Source organism: Odocoileus virginianus, chromosome 5 (assembly GCF_023699985.2).
Source record: "Odocoileus virginianus isolate 20LAN1187 ecotype Illinois chromosome 5, Ovbor_1.2, whole genome shotgun sequence".
Lineage (NCBI taxonomy): Eukaryota > Metazoa > Chordata > Mammalia > Artiodactyla > Cervidae > Odocoileus > Odocoileus virginianus.
In genome coordinates, this window is record NC_069678.1 from 16,524,700 (window position 1) to 16,544,595 (window position 19,896).

At 41.3% G+C, this 19,896-nt stretch overlaps 2 protein-coding genes across 2 annotated transcripts; both read left to right on the forward strand.

Annotated features, from left to right (window-relative positions):
- The first annotated feature begins 918 nt into the window (after nt 1-918).
- Nucleotides 919-1,854, forward strand: LOC110122102 (olfactory receptor 10J4). Its single transcript, XM_020869493.2, has one exon. The coding sequence runs from the start codon at nt 919-921 to the stop codon at nt 1,852-1,854; it is 936 nt and encodes a 311-aa protein (XP_020725152.2).
- Nucleotides 1,855-12,256: 10,402 nt separating this feature from the next.
- Nucleotides 12,257-13,213, forward strand: LOC110122101 (olfactory receptor 10J1). Its single transcript, XM_020869492.2, has one exon. The coding sequence runs from the start codon at nt 12,284-12,286 to the stop codon at nt 13,211-13,213; it is 930 nt and encodes a 309-aa protein (XP_020725151.2). The 5' UTR covers nt 12,257-12,283.
- The last annotated feature ends 6,683 nt before the right edge of the window (nt 13,214-19,896 follow it).

Genomic DNA, 19,896 nt, shown 5'->3' on the forward strand with positions numbered 1-19,896 from the left:
GGGCTGAAAAGAAAAGAATTAGCTCTAGATCACAGAATATCCTGGGTCCACACACTAGAATCTCAAATAAAAAAAGCAATAATTAATTTGAAAAAGAAAAAGTAGTCTCTCTTCTCATGGCTTTATTCCAGACATTAGGTATGGTGGTTTAGACGCTAAGTCATGTTTGATTCTTTCGACCCTGTGGACTATAGCCTGCCAGGCTCCTCTGTCCATGGGATCCTCCAAGCAAGAATACTGGAATGGGTTGTTATTTCCTTCTCCAGAGGATCTTCCCCACCCAGGGATTGAACCTGGGAAGATTCTTTATTGGCTTATCTACAAGGGAAATCTTGTACACATTAACTATTCTGAATTTAATTTGAACCATGAAAGCAAGTAGTATTATGTATCTTTATTTGCCAAGCCCTTCTGACCAGAGTTGGAGCTGGCCTCTTACCTCTCAGAAGTGTGACTTAAGTAGATTTCTGTCCCTGGCTTGGATTCTCTCTTTATGCATATGCCTTTACTCTATGTCTCTAACATGTGTTGGGCCATTGCTAGTCTAAACAGATGACTCCGGATGGAGTTCCAGGGCTGTGTCTACTCTGGTCTATCATTCAATCTATTTTTCTGGCCCATCTACCTACCTCTCCACCTTTCAACTTCTAGCCAAGCTTTTTAGGTGTTTTCACTACTCCCCTTACATATCTACTCTATTCCCATCCCTACTCTATCTGCCTCCAATGCCAGGCCCCCAAGCATCCTAAGAGGTTTTTGTGCACTTGGCCAGTGTCCAAATGCTGAGAACTTCTGTAACCCAGAGCTACCCCCACTGTGAATCCCTGCTCATGGCTGATGATGACCCTGGACCAATATACTGTTTCTGGCCTGGATGTCCAACCATCTCACTTCATCTCTTTCAGACCCAGATTCTCAATGCCAAGACCTAATTTCACAACTGTGGAAGAGTTTACCTTTGAAGGCTTTTCCATTTTTGGGTGGCAGCCCAGACTCATCCTCTTTGTGGTGTTTTTGGTCTTGTACCTGTTGACCCTTGCCAGCAATGCTATCATCTTGACAGTCATCTGCCTCAACCATCAGCTTCACACACCGATGTACTTCTTCCTGAGTGTGCTGTCCATCTCTGAGACCTGTTACACAGTGGCCATCATCCCCCGAATGCTGTCCAGTCTCCTCAGCCCCCAACATGCTATCTCTATTCCAGACTGTGCCACTCAGCTCTTCTTCTATCTCACTTTTGGTGTCAACAACTGCTTCCTGCTCACGGCCATGGGGTATGACCGCTACGTGGCCATCTGCAACCCCCTAAGATATTCAGTCATCATGGGCAAGAAGACTTGTATACAACTGGAAGGGGGATCCTGGAGCATTGGCTTAAGCACAGCCATCATTCAAGTATCCTCTGTGTTCAGCATGCCTTTCTGTGGCGCCAATGTCATCTCCCACTTCTTTTGTGATATCCGGCCCCTAATGAAGCTTGCCTGTGCTGATATCACCATCAAAGAATTGATCACTTTGCTCATCAGTCTGTGCGTCCTTGTTCTGCCCATGGTCTTGATCTTTATCTCTTATGTCCTGATTGTCAGCAGCATCCTCAAGATGGCATCTGCTGAGGGTCGGAAAAAGGCCTTTGCCACGTGTGCCTCACATCTCACAGTAGTCATTGTCCACTATGGTTGTACCTCCTTCGTCTACCTGAAACCCAAATCACAAAACTCCCTGAAGGACAGACTGATCTCTGTAACCTACACTGTCATTACCCCGCTCCTAAACCCCATTGTATACAGCCTCAGGAACAAAGAGGTCAAGGATGCCTTGCTCAGAGCTTTGGGCAGAAAGTCCTTTTCTTAGGTGCTAGTCATTCTCAATAACATTAACATTTTAAATGTTTGGTGTAGGTGTAGCAGTGAGGGAGCTAATCAAATAAGAGAGAGTATGAGGGCTCCAGGTACCTAATCTGGGAAGCATCTGGGAAATCAGAGGAATATAGTGAAACAAGAAGGAAAAGATTAAAATGAAGGAATTGATGGATTGATTTTCCAAGACTGATAGATGGGTGTACCATACTTGATAGAAATTAGATAAGATACAGCATGTTTAGGTGCTGTGCTATAATGTTAGACATTGCTTTTGTTACCCTTGGCATAAGGATTGTAAACCAGCAGTGTGGGTGGGAAGAAAATACAGTATCATAACAGAGGAATTTATATAATCTAAACCTGGTCTCAGCATGAAAAACAGGAACATGAAATAATAAGTTCTCCATTATTTACATGTAACACTTCCTATGCTATATTTTACACTATAATTTTTTTACAAAATCACTCCATTAATGATCTACCCTGTGCCTATAACTACATATATAAAACCTAGAAAGCTATATCAGACACAAGCTCTGACGGCAAACTTACAAACTGGTTGGAAAGTGTAAATTTTGAGCTGCTGAAGCAAAAACCATACAAATGGCTTCCTGTAGATCTGAAAATTGCAAAAGAAGAGCCTTCATCTTCACATCCATTCCCCTATCTCCAAAGAGCCTGGGTCCTATCACAAACCTTATCAATGCTCTGCTTGGGTCTCCTCTACTGGGCTGGCCCACCCATATACAGCCTTGTGAATGCTGGAGAGCTGACACCTCATAGCTGCCCTCCTTTCTGAAGATTTGCCATTGGCTGAAAGGGAGCTTTCTTAGGTGTGACATATACCCCACCCCTACCCCTTACAAGGGACTGTCTACAGCCAAGGCCTGGCTAAAACAGAAGGTACAAAAGGCCACTCACGTAGTCTCAAGATGGGACCAACTTTAGAGTGTAATTGTACAGCCCTCCAATGAATCAGGCTGAAGTTAGACTGCAAGTGAGAACACAAACTTGCTCAGCTCTTCCCTCATTCCAGCCTGCTACCCTCATTCCCTTTCCTCGAAGAATACTCCATAACCGATTACCTGCACCTGGGTCTTTGTTTCAGCCTATGCTTCAAACAACCCTGACCCGAACCAGGTGACACCTCTATCCATCACTAAGATGTCACTCTTTGAGTGTCTTCTCCACATCTGCTGCAGTTAAAACAGCACCCAGTACATAGTAACTACTCAATAACTATTAAAAGAATGAAGAAAGGGGGACTTCCCTGGTGGTCCATGACTGTGACTCTGTCCTCCCAAGGCAAGAGCACAAGTTCAATCCCTGCTTGGGGAACTAAGATCCCGCATGCCACACAGCATGGCCAATAAAAAAAGGACAGAAAGAAGAAAGGAAGGAAGGAAAACATCTGTGGACAGCTAAAACACAATTAGCATTGGCAGATAGTCCTTCTCCCTCTTTTCTTTATTTCATTACTCCCAGGTTGTTCCACCCACACCTCCCCGTCACATACACCTTGGTGATATCCCCTTTAAGTGCATGTATTGATTATCTCCTAAAGAGCAGGCATAGGTTTACTCACTTGACTCATTTAATCCTCACTGTAAATTTATAAGGTACTTTATTAAACTTATTTTACAGACAAGAAAACTGAGACCTGAAGAGATTATGTAAATTCCTTAAGGGCATACTGCTAGTATGTGGCAGAATCAAGATTTAAAAACAAGCAATTCACCCCAGGATTTATAGCTGTGTTATGAACTCATGATGATTATTTGAACTGGCTTTCTCCTTTATAGTTGTCAAAAACTAGGAGAAGGAGCTCCATACATTGTGGATTTATACACATCTCAAGTCTTATTTGAATGTCCTTGGATCTTGGAAAATCAGTCTGGAAGCTCAGAGATCATGTATTATAACATGCTTTCTCTTCAGATATCGTGGTTATCCTTCCTCCACTTAGCACAGCTCCAAAGATGAAAGGGCAAAAAGAAACCTCAAGTAGGTCAAAATCCACTGGAGAAAAACAGGTATCTGGACCATTAGATCATTAACCTCTGGCCCATCATCATACCCACATTTGTTTTTGTTCCTGTTCCCCCTTTCAAAATGCCGACAGCCTGAAGTAGAAAATGCTGAGAAAGTGTGAAATTGTAGACGGAGTACAGCCTTTGGGGCCAGAGCAGCGTGCGTCCCCATCCTGGGTCCAACATTATAACCATGTGTCCTAGGGATAGTCACTTAACCTCGCTGCTTTTGTGTCCTATCTACACAGCGGGGCTGACAATATCAACCACCCAAGGTCATTGTGAGGAGTCAAACAGTTACAGTCACATAATGTCTCCAGGTAGCAGGAAGCAGGATGGATAGTAGCTCTACAACCCTGCACCCCCAAGTTGTTTTCCACCTCACTCTGAAGGGACAGTTTTAGCAGCAGTTTTACCGACAGAGTTCTCATTCATAGAATGAGTTCTCTCTTCCCAGGAGGTCCTGAGTTTGTAAATAGGTTCCCCTATAGCCTTTGATCCCATGTTACAGTAAAAGGCACTAACTATTCTCCAGGGTCTTTCAAGAGTTACTTCCTGAATACACCAGCCATGTCTTAATAAACCACTCAGCTGCCTTTCTGTGTCCCTACCCAGATTCCATTGACCTGTGCCCAACCCACTGACTGGTCTGTCAAATACTCAGAGCATCAGTCATTCTCATTTCTCTCCTTGGTGCCCCAGAGACATTGCAAGGAGTCTGACAATTCATCTATGCAAGCAACCTTCATAGGCAGAATGTATAAATACTTAAATAGACATTTGTGCCTATATTTAAATGTACACAGTGGGGCTGTGTACATTCAATCATTTGAAAGCGCAGACTACCAAATTTGTAGTTATCTTTTCAGGAACTTTTTTTCTATCAATTGTTATAAGTAATACAACTATTATTATCCAACCATCATCAAACTGGAGATATGAACTGTTGGAGTTTTCACGTCCAAAAAAAATGGAGACAGGGATAGTCTGAAAGTAGATATAAGTTCGATGCTATGGATTGAACTGTGTCCCCATACCACCAGCCCCATATTGTAAAGATTAAGCTCTTATCAGATGGAATTTGGAGACAGAGCCTGCCAGAAGTAGGTTTAGATGAGGTCAGGAGGGTGGGTGGGGTCCTCCTGATGGGATTCAGCTCAGTTCAGTCACTTAGTCCTGTCTGACTCTGCAATCCCATGGGCTGAAACATGCCAGGCTTCCCTGTCCATCACCAACTCCCAGAGGTTTCTCAAACTCTTGTCCATCGAATAGGTGATGCCATCCAACCATCTCATTCTCTGTTGTCCCCTTCTCCCTCCTGCCTTCAATCTTTCTGAGCATCAGGGTCTTTTCCAATGAGTCAGTTCTTCACATCAGGTGGTCAAAGTATTGGAGCTTCAGCTTCAGCTTCAGTCCTTCCAATGAATATTCAGGACTGATTTTTCCTTTAGGATTGACTGGTTTGATCTCCTTGCTGTCCAAGAGACTCTCAAGAGTCGTCTCCAGCACCATAGTTCAAAAACATCAATTCTTCAGTGCTCAGCATTCTTTATGGTCCAACTCTCACATCCATACATGACTACTGGAAAAACCATAGCTTTCACTATACAGACCTTTGTCATTAAAGTAACGTCTCTACTTTTTAATATGCTGTCTAGGTTTGTCATAGATTCTCTTCCAAGGAGCAAGCGTCTTTTAATTTCATGGCTGCAGTAACCATTTGCAGTGATTTTGGAGCACAAGAAAATAAAGTCTGTCACTGTTTCCATTGTTTCCCCATCTACTTGTCATGAAGTGAAGTGATGGGATTAGGATCCTTTAAGAAGAGATAAAGGGCTCTCTCTACCACTGTTTCTCCATCATATGAGGACACAGAGAAAAGGTAGTCATCTGCAATCCAGAGAGAAAAGTCTTACCAAGGAACCGAATCTTCTAGCACTTTGATCTTGGATTCTCAGCCTCAGAAATGAGAAATAAATGCCTGTCATTTAAGCCACAGAGTCTATGCTATCTGTTATAGCAGCCCAAGCTAAGACATTCAGGCCCAATGCTGACCTCAGTTAACCTTGTTGTGAGTCCTATTCACGGCTCTGAAAGACTCCCATTGACAATTCTAAACCATCATTAGGAGGGCTTAGACCTGGGATCCTAAACTACTGTGAACGGCATGAATAAACTAGAACTACTTGAATATGGTCCCCAAATAAAGCAGTTTATAGCAGATCTTCTTGGCTGTCTCCCTAGTTTTGTTTCTATAGTCACCACACACTCATTCCATTTGGCACCAAATAGGGAAGCCTGGCATGCTGCAGTCCATGGGGTCACAAAGAGTCAGACACGACTGAGTGACTGAACTGAACTGAACTGAACCAATAGACTTACTGTTGATGGAGTAAAAGATTCCTCATAATTTCTCCTCTGTAAAATGAAATAGTACCAATGACTTTATAAGGTTGTTTGGAGGATTAAGTGAGACAAAAAAGTGTGAAAGTATTCAATAAATATTAGTTGACTCAGAAACTGAAAACCTCTTTTTCCCCAGCACCACATTTTTATACCATCTACCCAGTACCACATTTCCAAAATCTTCCTGATTTGTCCCAAAGCAACGGCATCATAAAGCACTGAGCTATTTTGCCCAATTCTATTCTTGCTGCTGAGATCCCATAGCCACCAATCATACCTAATGATAGAACATTAATATAAAGATCATTTATTTGATTTATCTGTTATTACAAAAAGCTATGCATATTATGAATAATCAGGGAACTGATGTGAATGAACCTGATGGGAGTAGTTTATATAATGATTCATTCTTTCTTCTCCCTTGATCCACACACTGATTCAGTTATAAGCCCACTTGGTTTACCTCATATGTCTGTTCTACCTCTCCCTCTCATATGGACCATTGTCAACCCATATAGATCAATCCCAATTATCTCTGACCTGACCTGTTGTGTCAGCAACCATGCTGCTTCTTTTCACCAACCTCAAATCCATCTTTGTACTGCTGCCAAATCAATCTATCAAATTCCATTGCTGAGTATCTTTTTTTTACCAGCATGGAAGCAAAAGCACCAGAGAAACAAGAAGAGGGTGCAGGGTAGCTGATGAGGGCTGGTGGTCTTTTAAAGGCAAGTTGCTAAGGACAGTGAAGCCCATGAACAGGAGGTATAAGTGAAATAATTTGAAAGGCCCTTAAAAGTGATGAAGTTTCTGTGTGTGTGTTCAGCTGTACCTACTCTTCTCGACTCCGTGGACTATAGTCCACAAGGCTCCTCTGTTCATGGAATTTTCCAGGCAAGACTACTGAAGTGGGTTGCCATTTCCTATTACGGGGGACTTTTCCAACCCAAGAATTGAACCCACAACTCCTGCATCTCCTGCTTGGCAGGAGGCTTCTTTACCACTTTGTCACCTGGGAAGCCATTCTAAAATCTTTTGTAAACTGGTCTTACTTTACCTACAACATATTTTTCTGTGATCAACCTGAGTCTAATCAGGAACCATCTTCTTCCTGTCCCACTTACTTGTGGCATTATTTCAGTCTACTTGTCTACCACCTGTAACTGTATAATCATAAGGGATTTGATTTAGGTCATACCTGAATAGCCTAGTGGTTTTCCCTACTTTCTTCAATTTAAACCTGAATTTTGCAATAAGGAGTTCATGATCTGAGCCATAGTCAGCTCCAGGTCTTATTTTTGCTGACTGTATAGAGCTTCTCCATCTTCAGTTTCAAATATAAGCAATCTGATTTTGGTGCTGACCATCTAATCATGTCCATGTGTAGAGTCATCTCTTGTGTTGTTGAAAGAGGGTGTTTGCTATAACCAGTGTGTTCTCTCGGCAAAACTCTGTTAGCCTTTGCCCTGCTTCATTTTGTACTCTAAGGCCAAGCTTCCCTGCTACTCAGGGTATCTCTTGACTTCCTAGTTTTGCATTTTTGCATTCCAATCCCCTAAAATGAAAAGGACATCTTTTCTTGGTGTTAGTTCTAGAAGGTTTTGCAGGTCTGTAGAACTTCTCAGCTTCAGCTTCTTTGGTATCGGTGATTGGGACATAGACTTAGATTACTGTGATATTGAATGGTTTGCCTTGTTAACAAACCAAGATTATTCTGTCATTTTTGAGATTGCACCCAAGTACTGTATTTTGGACTCTTTTTGCTGACTATGTGGACTACTCCATTCCTTTTAAGGAATTCTTGACCACAGTGGTAGATATAATGGTCATCTGAATTAAATTCACCTTTTCCTGTCAATTTTAGTTCACTGATTCCTAAAATGTTGATGCTCACTCTTGCCATCTCCTACTTGACCACTTACCACTCGAAATTACCTTTATTCATAGACCTAACATTCCAGATTCCTATGCAATATTGTTCTTTATAGCACTGAACTTTACTTTTATCACCAGACATATCCACAACTGAGCATCATTTCTGCTTTGTCCTGGCCTCTTCATTCTTTCTGGAGCTATTTCTCCACTCTTTCTCAGTAGCATAATGGATGCCTACCAACCTGGGGGACACATCTTCTGGTGTCATATCTTTTGGCTTTTTCATACTGTTCAACAGCTTCTTGAAAGGAGTACATCAACACTGTATACTGTCACTCTGATTATTTAACTTACATGCAGAGTACATCATGGGAAATACCAGGTTGGGTGAAGCACAAGCTGGAATCAAGATTACCAAGAGAAATATCAACAATCTCAGATATGCAGATGATACCACCCTAATGGCAGAAAGCAAAGAGGAACTAAGGAGCCTCTTGATGAAGGTGAAAGAGAAGAGTGAAAAAGCTGGCTTAAAACTCAACAGTCAAAAAACAAAGATCATGGCATCAGGTCCCATCAGTTCATGGCAAATTGATGGGGAAACCATGGAAGCAGTGGCAGATTTTATCTTCTTGGGCTCCAAAAGCACTGTGGATGCTGACTGCAGCTATGAAATTAAAAGATACTTGCTCCTTGGAAGAAAAGCTATGACAAATCTAGACAATGTATTAAAAAGCAGAGGCATCAATCTGCCAACAAAGGTTCATCTAGTCAAAGTTATGATTTTTCCAATAGTCACGTATGCATGTGAGAGTTGGACCATAAAGAAGGCTGAGTACTGAAGAATTGATGCTTTTGAACTGTGGTTCTGTAGAAGACTCTTGAGAGTCCCTTGGACAGAAAGGAGATCAAACCAGTCAATCCTAAAGGAAATCATCCATGAATATTCATTGGAAGGACTGATGCTAAAGCTTCAATCTTTTGGCCACCTGTTGCAAAAAGCCAACTCATTGGAAAAGACCCCTGATGTTGGCAAAGATTGAAAGCAGGAGGAAAAGTGGACAACAGAGAGAGGTTGAGATGGTTGGAAGGCATCACCAAACTCAATGACATGAGTTTGAGCAAACTCTGGGAGATAGTTAAGGGCTGGGAAGCCTGGCATACTGCGGTCCATGGGATTGCAAAGAGTCAGACACGACTTAGTGACTGAACAACACCAATCACCTGTAACTAAACAGTGAGCCCTTCAAAGGTTTAAAGTATCTCATTCAGTGCTGTATGCCCAGCAATGAGCACAAGGCCTAGCATATGCTTAGTACTCCAAGAATGAATGGACATAGATAAGTACCTCATGTTAAAGGAAGAAAATATTACAGAAGCAATAAACTGACTCATGGAAAGTCTTCATGAAAAGTAAATTCTGAGGCTGAGACTTGACAGACTAGTAGAAGTTTGCCAAATGGAGAAGAGGAGGTAATCTGAGTAATGAGAACAATGTTCAGAGGCTCTTCTCTGTTTCCTAACCCCCAAGAGAGGATCCTTGGGTCTAAAGACGAATGTCTAAAGATCTAATGTCTCCCAATTCTGAATGTCACAGGGGCAGAAAGACAGGCAGCATGAACTGTTCTCTGCAGAACCATGGACATATTTGACTACTTTCATTCCAAAGAGAGAACCCTGGATAGAAAGCCTGCCTATAAAAAAGAGGGGGAGGGGGGGTTGCTAAACTTCATGAGATCCAAAGTAATATGGCTCCAAGCTTGAGCTGCCTAGATTTGTAAACTATGGATTTCCAAGGCATATATGTAAAAAAGCACAGTGTACTTATTCATTGTTTTATTATTCACAGCACACTAACCAACTGAGTTAACCAGCCAGTAATAATGTACTTATTCGAACAAGTTAGAGTGAGCTAAATAAACCAGCTTCCTCTAATTCTGTTACTACTTAAAGAAAAACTCTCCCCAGACTCCCCAAATGCCAGCCCTAGTATTGGGTAAATGAGCCCTACACATAATGAGCCCCCCAGGAACCTACTGTCTGTACCCTCCCAGCCCCAGTGTGGCTCTGAGGATGTCTACAGGGAGTCCCCTCCAGGAACCCCACTGGCTGCTCCTGGGGGAACTCCTTCTTTGGCTTTGAAGACATCTCCACACAAGGGCTGTCAAGGATGTCTGCAGCTCCCACGCCCGACCACATTCCTGCCAGTTTGTATTTACCTGCTACCCGCTCAACCTGTCACAGTTGTTTCTGGTTACCTTGCCCTTCCCTGACCTGCACACCGGGGCCAAGGGAGTCAGACACTTACATCTTCACTCCTCAGCCTCCTTGAGCTGAGCTATCTTGTTGTGCCACGGCCCTAGGCAGTTACAGGCAAGTGTTCTTTAGAAAAAGAACTGAATTGGGTATTATTGCTCATGGACGGACTTTAATTTATGGAGCATTAACAGTTCTTGTCATAGCTGGGGTAGGTCCTCGTTAGGTTGTGTTTGCTTTTCTTGCCCTTGACTTTCTTGGAAGAATTATAGGCTCCATAGGGTGGTGGATACTAACCAGGTTATAGCAGCCATTCATCTACCTCAAGACAGTTAGACTTCAGCCAAAATCAGATGACACTCTAGCCCTGGGTTTCTCAGGAGAAGCCCTATTGGTATTTGAATTGGACAGTTCTTCCTTGGGTGGGATCATCACATGTACTGCAGGACATTTAGCACCACTAATTGCTAACCGCATTTGTGACCATCATTAGAACAATAAAAACCTCTAACACACATTTTTTATTTCATGGTAGAGGTGCCATACCACCACATGACTGGACTACTGCCTAGTTTATGCCTGGAGGCCTCTCAGAAGATAATTGTCTTTAGTCATGTATTTTAGAGTCAAACGAATTTTCCTATTGGGAAATATTTCCTGTTGCAACTTTACTCTCTTTTAGCATTCTTAATGTAAGTGATTAACAGTTGGTCTTCAATTCCTCTTAAATAATTTTTTATGAACTAGAAGGAGGTGTCCATGTCTACTAAGCTTCCTCACTGAAATGATTTACTTTATGCAAAAAGTCTTTTTCTGAATATGCATAAGGAAATCAGAATATAATTTAAATAGCCTACAGGAGCTTACTGTCTAAAGGGACCTAAATGTGAAATACTACCTGAATTGGACTGAGCCCCATCTTTCAACAAAATGATGTATGTTTAGTGTAACTCTGTTCTTTATATTCAGAGCCTGCTTTTACTTTAGATGAAGGACACATGAATTTGCTGCATCTTCCCTGGTACGATTGTTCACCTCTGCAGAGTAGGTGTATTCCTACTCACAAAGTTGTATTGGCTGTAAATTTGCCTTCTCATTTAGGGAAAATGAAGATGTACCATGGTTTACAATATACATGAGTCAGTGCTGTGAAGTGTCAGCCAACTTCCATCATTCAGACAGCAGTGTGGATGGTGGCTGGTTAAGATTCACCTTTTCCTTCTTGAAAGCAAGATGAACATTTCTGAATCTGCTTTGCTTTTATTTCCTAAAGGACGTGCAAGGGGATGATTCACAGTTTTGAAATAAAAGAACTTTCCAGTCAATCCCTAAACAAGTTGTTTTCAAGCATCAATTCCATGCATAATCTTGAGTCAGTGAGATACGCAGATGTAAAAGGTATAAAGCCACAGGGTGCACAGAGGAGGAATGACAATAACACAAACAAGCATGAAAATTTCAGAGGACAATGTGCATTAATGGGGGAGAATGCATTAGTCTTTGAAGAATGAGGACAATTGATTAAGAGGAGAAAGATAGGAAGAGCATTCCAGATGACAAGGATGAAGAGTACAGTGAAGTGGGAATGTCCATGGTTAGACAGTGCAGGGAAAAAAACTTAGTTGATTCTAGCATGCATAGGAAATTGTATTATAATAGATGGCCACAGAACAAAACTATTTTAAATGAAGATAAGTAAACCTAAAGATTAACTGTATTCCACTGCCACTGGAAAAGGTATCCTCAGGTTTATAAAGGAGAAAAAAGTTCAATCAATTTCAAAAATGGATTAAACTGCTTTACTGAGATTATGTAACTTTTATTCTTCTACATTTCCAATCTAGTGGCCACTCAATGAAGAGAGAGAACCATACTCTCACCACTGAGTTTGTTTTACAAGGTTTCTCCAGCTTCCACGAGCACCATCTCACCCTTTTTGTGATGTTTCTTGCACCATACATCTTAACCTTAGCAGGTAATATAATTATTGTGATCATTATCCGAATTGATCATCATCTCCACACTCCCATGTACTTCTTCCTCAGTATGCTGTCCACTTCAGAGACTATATACACACTAGTTATTCTTCCAAGAATGCTGTCCAGCCTTGTGGGCATGAGCCAGGCCATTTCATTGGCAGGCTGTGCCACACAGATGTTCTTTTTTGTAACCTTTGGGATCACTAACTGCTTCCTGCTCACAGTGATGGGATATGACCGCTATGTGGCCATCTGCAGCCCCCTGAGATACACAGTCATTATGAACAAGAGGGTATGCACCCAGCTGGTGTGGGGGGCCTGCAGCATTGGGCTGATTGTGGCCACCACACAGGTGACGTCTGTATTCAGGTTACCTTTCTGTGCCACAAAGGTGGCCCACTTCTTCTGTGACATCCGACCTGTGATGAAGCTCTCCTGCATTGACACGACTGTCAATGAGATCCTGACTTTGATAATCAGTGTTTTCGTGCTCGTTGTGCCTATGGGTCTGGTCTTCATCTCTTATGTTCTCATCATCTCCACCATCCTCAAGATCACCTCTACTGAGGGCCGGAAGAAGGCCTTTGCCACCTGCGCCTCCCACCTCACTGTGGTCATCGTCCACTATGGTTGTGCCTCCATCGCCTACCTCAAGCCCAAGTCAGAGAACACCAAGGATCAGGACCAGCTGATCTCAGTGACCTACACTGTCATCACGCCACTACTGAACCCTGTGGTGTACACCCTGAGGAACAAAGAGGTCAAGGATGCTCTGCTCCGGGCCATTGGCAGGAAACCTTTCTGACAGTTTGGGGACTGGTCTTCTGAGGCTCTTAGCATTCTAAGCAGGACTATGAGGAGCTGAGCCCTATGTCCTTGGCTCCCAGAGACCTGCCCCTTGCGGAGGATGAAGAGAGGAACAGAAACAGCAGCCAGCTAGGAGTCTGGAAACTTTAAATAAAGTCCCTGGATGAAGTGTTGGCCCTATTTTTATGGATAATTAAACAAACAAGGATGGGATATGCCTGGAGAAGAGATTGAAGAGTAGTGTGAGCCAAGGAGTTTTCACTGACTTCTTGGTTTCTTTGTGACTCTCTGCTTAGTGAAGAGGGTCCTTTAGGGGAAAAAAAAAAAAAAAAACAGAATCAAGGACATACATTCTTCCCTATAATCCCTTCCTCCCTTCTTAAGAACATGAGAATTTCTCAACCTGGAGTCTCTGTTGGAATCTTTATTTATGACGTACAAAGTCATAAATCACTGTGTGGACAGGAAAAGTAGCCTCAGAATGAGACAGCCCAGGGGAAAACAGATTTCCTCTCCCAGCTGCTTTAATTTATCCCAGTTTCTAGGAAAACTGTTTATTAAAGATGGTGACCACTGACAGTTTAACTAGAGATCCTAGCAATTCCAAATCTTGTCAGCCATGTTAACAGTCATTTGAGGGCACAACCCCAAATTCTCCCAGGTCAGTTCAGCTACTGTTAATTCAGAAAGCAAGTAATGGGCAATGTGGATGAACCAGGCCATGGACTGGGTCTGGGAAAACAAAAATGAAAAGAAACCTTATTGCCTGGCTTTAAAAAACTCAAACTCTAGTGGCAAAGACAAAAATTTAAAGATACAGATTTGGAACTTCCCTAGTTTAACCAGTTTCAATGGTTAAGACTTTACCTTCCAATGCAGGGGGTGCGGGTTTAACCCTGGTCAGGAAGCTAAGATCCCACATGCTGGGCAACCAAAAAACCAAAACATAAAGCAGAAGTAATAACAAATTCAATAAAGACTTTAAAAACATTCCACATCAAAAAGAAATCTTTAAAAAAATATATAGTTTCAATTCTACATGTCAAGTGATATTGACAACTGAAGGGAAATAGGAGAGAGAGAAAGAAAGAGAAACTTCATTGGAGATGTCAGAAATCTTCAGAGAGGAGATGATCTGTAATCTGGACTGGTCTTAAAACATTTACAAGAGATTATCCGATGGGCAAGTTTTTATAGGAAAAGAATTTCAAAGAGAAGCAACAATATATTCACATGTATGAAAGTAAGAGGAATGTTCAGGAAATGAAAAGTGACTGTGTGCTGACACCAGGGTACAAGAAGGGAAATGGAGAGAGATAAGACCAGAAGGGTAAGATGGAGTCAGATTGTGAAGCACTTGTTGAAGGCATCCTAGCTTTAACTTTTAAACAGTGAGAATCACCTAAGACTCAGGAAAACTAGGATTCAGTTCATGAGGTATCTATGTGAATTTCTGGCATCCTTGTCCTCCTTACTTAGCTCCACCAAAACATCTAAGAAGTTGTATGAATCTATAGACTCCAAGCCAAGAAAATAATGGGGCAAAAAGAAATAAGGCTATAATATTTGGAGGTCCCACATAGAAATATTTATGCCCTTGTGATGAAGTTGAATCAGACAGTCATAGAGAGCGGGGGAGCAGAGGCTGACCAAGGAACTTCATGTAGATTTGGGGCTTGTGATTCAAATGAATACACAGTGAGGAGAACAAGGCATTAGCTGTCAAGTCAGTGTCTAGGCTAGACTTCAGACATGGGGGCATGATGGCCCCTGAACACAGCTTCCACTAGAATTAAAGGGAAGATTCATTACTCAGAAGAGCCTTCAAAAGAAGGTATAGAGACCCAAACAGCACATATGTCTGCTTTCCATACCATAACAGAAATACCAGGCCCACTCTCAGGATCAATAGAGGCAATGACAACTACCAAACTATACCTAAATTTCTCTAAGAATATAAAATTACTAAAAGGAATTAAGAGAAATTGTTAACTGGAAAATAAAAAAAATGGAATAATTAAAAATGAAATATTGCAGGCAAAAGGTTTGACAGTCATTCAATAAACATTCATGGAATCTTTACTAGATGACAGATGCTGGGCTAGACATGGAAAATATAAAAGAAACTGCACTATTCCTTGAAAAAAGGAGATTCCAGTCTTACAGGGGAGATGGGCTCACACAGAATTCACCATAATGCAATGTGATAGAGAAATGGGCAAAGCATGTTTAATATTTAATGACAAAGACATAAGCCTTGGGATATTTTTTTGTGATCTATATAAAGCTAATCTCATCAAACCAAGAAAAAGTCCTGCATGCTGGGCTTCAGTGAAATAAGTGTTTGTTCCCTGGGCAATAAAGCTGTCTTGATCTATGTATGGGACCATCTCCTAGGGCTAAGGGCTATGCAGCTACTGACGGGCATCATTCAGAATACCTTATCACTGTGGACTTCTAGAATATTTATCACCCAGGTTTTCCAGAAACCTTGCTTGAAAGGAATAGCTTCAGAGTCACACACTATAGAATCAGATGTTTTCAACAGCCTTTGCCACAGCCCATTCAGGACCTAGCCACAGAACTTTTTCTGTCCTGCTAAACAGTTCCAGCCTCTCACTGAATATTTGGCTGGATTAAACAACCCAAGAAGAACCCTTCCTGTTCCTTAGGATTATTTTGGTTACTACTCATGCCCAGGATCATTTTATGTAAGTAATTCTTCCATAATGTGGTCCTTTTAATTCTACAGTTATTTGCATCTATGATTCATTGCTTCTAATACCAACTAATGAGGATGATAATTTTGTCCATATGGGAAAGTGAAAGTGAAGTTGCTCAGTCGTGTCCAGCTCTTTGCGACCTCATGGACTATAGCCTACCAGGCTCCTCTCTCCATGGAATTTTCCAGACAAGAATACTGGAGTGGGTTGCCATTTCCTTCTCCAGGAGATCTTCCCAACCCAGGGATTGAACCCAGGTCTCCCACATTGTAGGCAAAGGCTTTACTGTCTGAGCCAGAAGGGAAGTCCTATAATGTGGTCCTTAACACAAAATGCTTTCCTGGAAATTATCTCATTATGTCTTCAGAACAGCCCTTGGAGGAAGGCAGGGATAAGGCTCCCAACTGTACAGATAATAAGGCTAAGACAGAAAAGGGGTGAAGGCAGAATTGAATTTGCACCACCTGGCTGGCATTTTCTGTTTACCTAGGGTATATGGTAAAGAAAATGCCTGTAATTCAGGAGACACAGGATTGATCCCTGGGTCGGGAAGATCCCCTGGAGAAGGAAATGACAGCCCACTCCAGTATTCTTGCCTGGGTAATCCCATAGACAGAGGAGCCTGGCGGGTTATAGTCCATGGGGTCACAATGGGGACACGACTGAGCAACTAACACACAGAGTATATCACTGTTCAGGGGCAACTCACGGTATGGATAGTGATGGACAAGAGGAATCAAGCTAAGCCAAGTTCAAATCCTGCAGGGCCTTAGACTTCCCAAATAAAGCAAAACCTCATCCCTGAACCTTTTTAAAAAGAGAAGAATCCTCTGTGAAATAGCCACCGGGGATCCTCATTCTAGTCAATGCAGATCCTCAAAGGAAGAGCATTTCTCGCAGCAGTTCAAGCTGTACAGTCTTACTCATATAGAATCAGTTACGATTTTAGGAAATGTAAGTACCTACTTTCTCCCATATTAAATCAAATCCAAGAAAAGCATTTAGAGCTTCACAAGCAAATATGGCCGTTACTTAAAGGGGTTAGGTCCAGTGCTAAGTGCTGGGAGTATAGTGGTAAATTATGCTAAATGCAATATATGTAATAAATAAAATACATAGTGTAACATATGCAAAAGCATTATATAAAATATAATACATAACATATATTTGGCGGAATGATGAATGCTAAATGAAAACTTTAAACAAGTAATGAGAGCACAGAAGTAAGAAACTTTTAGTCCTAGTAAATATCTTTGAATTAGAAATAAGGCAAGACAAATTCAGGTTCTTGGCCAGTCAGTTCACTTCTCCTTAGTCACATATCACTCCCTATCACTGGTGGAGAGTGAGGCTCTGTATTTAATAAGAGATTTTTAAGTCACTCCCATGGTCATGGTGCTCTCATTTGTTAGAGAACCTCCAACAGCTCAAGCTGTAAGTCTGTTAAGAAACTCAGTTCTAACTCCAATAAAAATAACCATTCTTTATGTCTTTACTTTCCCAACCCTACTGAGCAAATCCTTAGATTTGCTTAGACAGATGTACTTCGCATAAGAGGAGAGTTGTCTTTTTGTAAATGCTGGGACAACATGGTGGAGTTTGGTTTGGAACCCACTTGTACCAGCCACATACCGCCAGCTGCACTGTGAGGAACAGGAAGAGTGGAAGTAAGTAGACTGAATTCAAGCCCTGGGTCTCTCACTTATTAACCCTGTATTCCTGGTTGAGTCACAAATTTTCTCTCAATTCCACAAAGTCCTGTGAGTGAATCTTTAACCAGCATCTCAGCTCATGGAAGTGCCCCCAAGCAAGGCCCTTAGGATGAAAGTAAAATATGAGATGAGATGGAGGGAATATAGAGAATATTTAAGTAGATTTCTTACTCATTTCTCATTTTTTAATTGAAGTATAATTGACATGCAATATTGGTTTCAGGTGTACATTATAGTGGTTCAACATTTTTATACATTATGAAATAATCTTTTCAATAAGCTTAGTAATGATCTGTTACTATGTAAAGTTATTATAATATTCTTGTATTACCTGTGCTGTATATAACATCCCCATGACTTGTTCATTGTATAACTGGAAGTTTATACCTCTTAATCCACTTCACCTATTTGGTCCACTCCCACACCCCCAGCCCCTTTGGCAACCACCAAAGCATTTGTTTTTTTCTTTTTCCTGTAAGTCTGTTTCTGTTGTTTGTTTTTTTAGACTACATATATAAATGAAATCATAAAGGATTTGTCTTTTTAAAAAGTCTTTACGTATTTGTCTTTGGCTGTTCTGGATCTTTGCTGATGTGTGGGCTTTCCTCTAGTTGTGGCCAGCTGGGCCTACTCTTCACTGCAGCGTGCGGGCTTCTCATTGCAGTGGCTTCTCATTGCAGAGAGTGGGCTCTAAGGCGCATGGGCTTCAGTAGTTGTGGCACATTGGTTTAATTGCCCCACAGCGTGGTGGATTTTCCCAGATCAAGGACTGAACCCCTGTCTCCTGCATTAGCACATGAATTCTTTACCCATGAGCCACCAGGGAAGCCCATATCTTTCTCTCTTGGCTTGACTTCTTTCACTTAACATAATAACCTCTATGTCCACTTACATTGTTGCAAATGGCGAGATTTCATTCATTTTTATGAATGACTAGTACTTCAGTGTGTGTGTGTGTGTGTGTGTGTGTGTGTGTGTGTGCGCATTACATCGCCTCATGTACTCATCTATCAGTGGGTACTTAGGTTGCTTTCATATCTTGGTTATTGTAGAATTATGCTGCAATAAAAATAGGGGTGCATATATCTCCTCAAATTAGTCTTCTTATTTTCTTTGTATAGATACCCAAGAGTGGAATTATTGTATTATGTAATACACGTGTTTTTAATTTTTTTGAGGAACCTCCATACCATTTTTCCATAGTATATGCATCAGTTCACATATCCACCAAGTATACAAGGGCTTTCTCTCAGCTTCACCAACATTTCCTATTTGCTATCTTTTTTTAATAGCCATTCTGACAGGTTCAAGGTGATTTCTCACTGTGGTTTTGATTTGCATTTCCTGATAGCTAGTGTTATTGAGTGTCTATTCATGTGGTCTGCTGGCTATCATATGTGTCCTCTTTGGGAAAATGTCTATTCAGGCCCTTTACTCATTTTTTAATCAGACTGGTTTTTTTGCATTAAGTTGAATGAGTTCTTTGTACATTTTAGATATTAACCCCTTAACAGATATATCATTTGCAAATATCTTTTCCTGTTCAGTCAGTTGCCTTATGTTTTGTTGATGGCTTCCATCACTGTGCAAAAGCTTTTCAGTTTGATATTTATTTATTTATTTATTTATTTATAACTTTGTTGTCCTTGCCTAAGGAGACAGACCCAAAAAATGCATTGCTTAGACCAATGTAAACGGATTTACCGCCTATGTTTTCTTCTAGGAGTTTTATAATTTTTGATCTAATGTTTAAATCTGTTATCCATTTTGAGTTTGCATTTGTATATGGTATAAGAAAGTGAACCCATTTAACTTTGGCAGCATGTAGCTGCCAAGTTTTCCCGACATCATTATTGAAGAGAATTTTTTCTCACTTTATCTTTTTGCCTCATTTGTCATAGATCAATTGACCATACGGGCTTCCTAGATGGCATAGTACCTGCCAATGCAGGAGATATGGGTTTGATCCCTGGGTCAGGAAAATCCCCTGGAGTAGGAAATGGCAACTCACTCTAGTATTCTAGCCTGGAGAATTCCATAGGCAGATGAGCCTGGCAGGCTACAGTCTGTGGGGTTGCAAAGAGTCAGACACAAATGAGTGACTGAGAGACCTTATAAGCAATGGTTTGTTTCTGGGCTTTATATTCTGTTCCATTGGCTTATTTTGGTTACTATTGCTTTACAGTGTAGTTTGAAATTGGAAAGTATGATATCTCCAGCTTTGTTCTTTTTCAAGATTTCTTTTG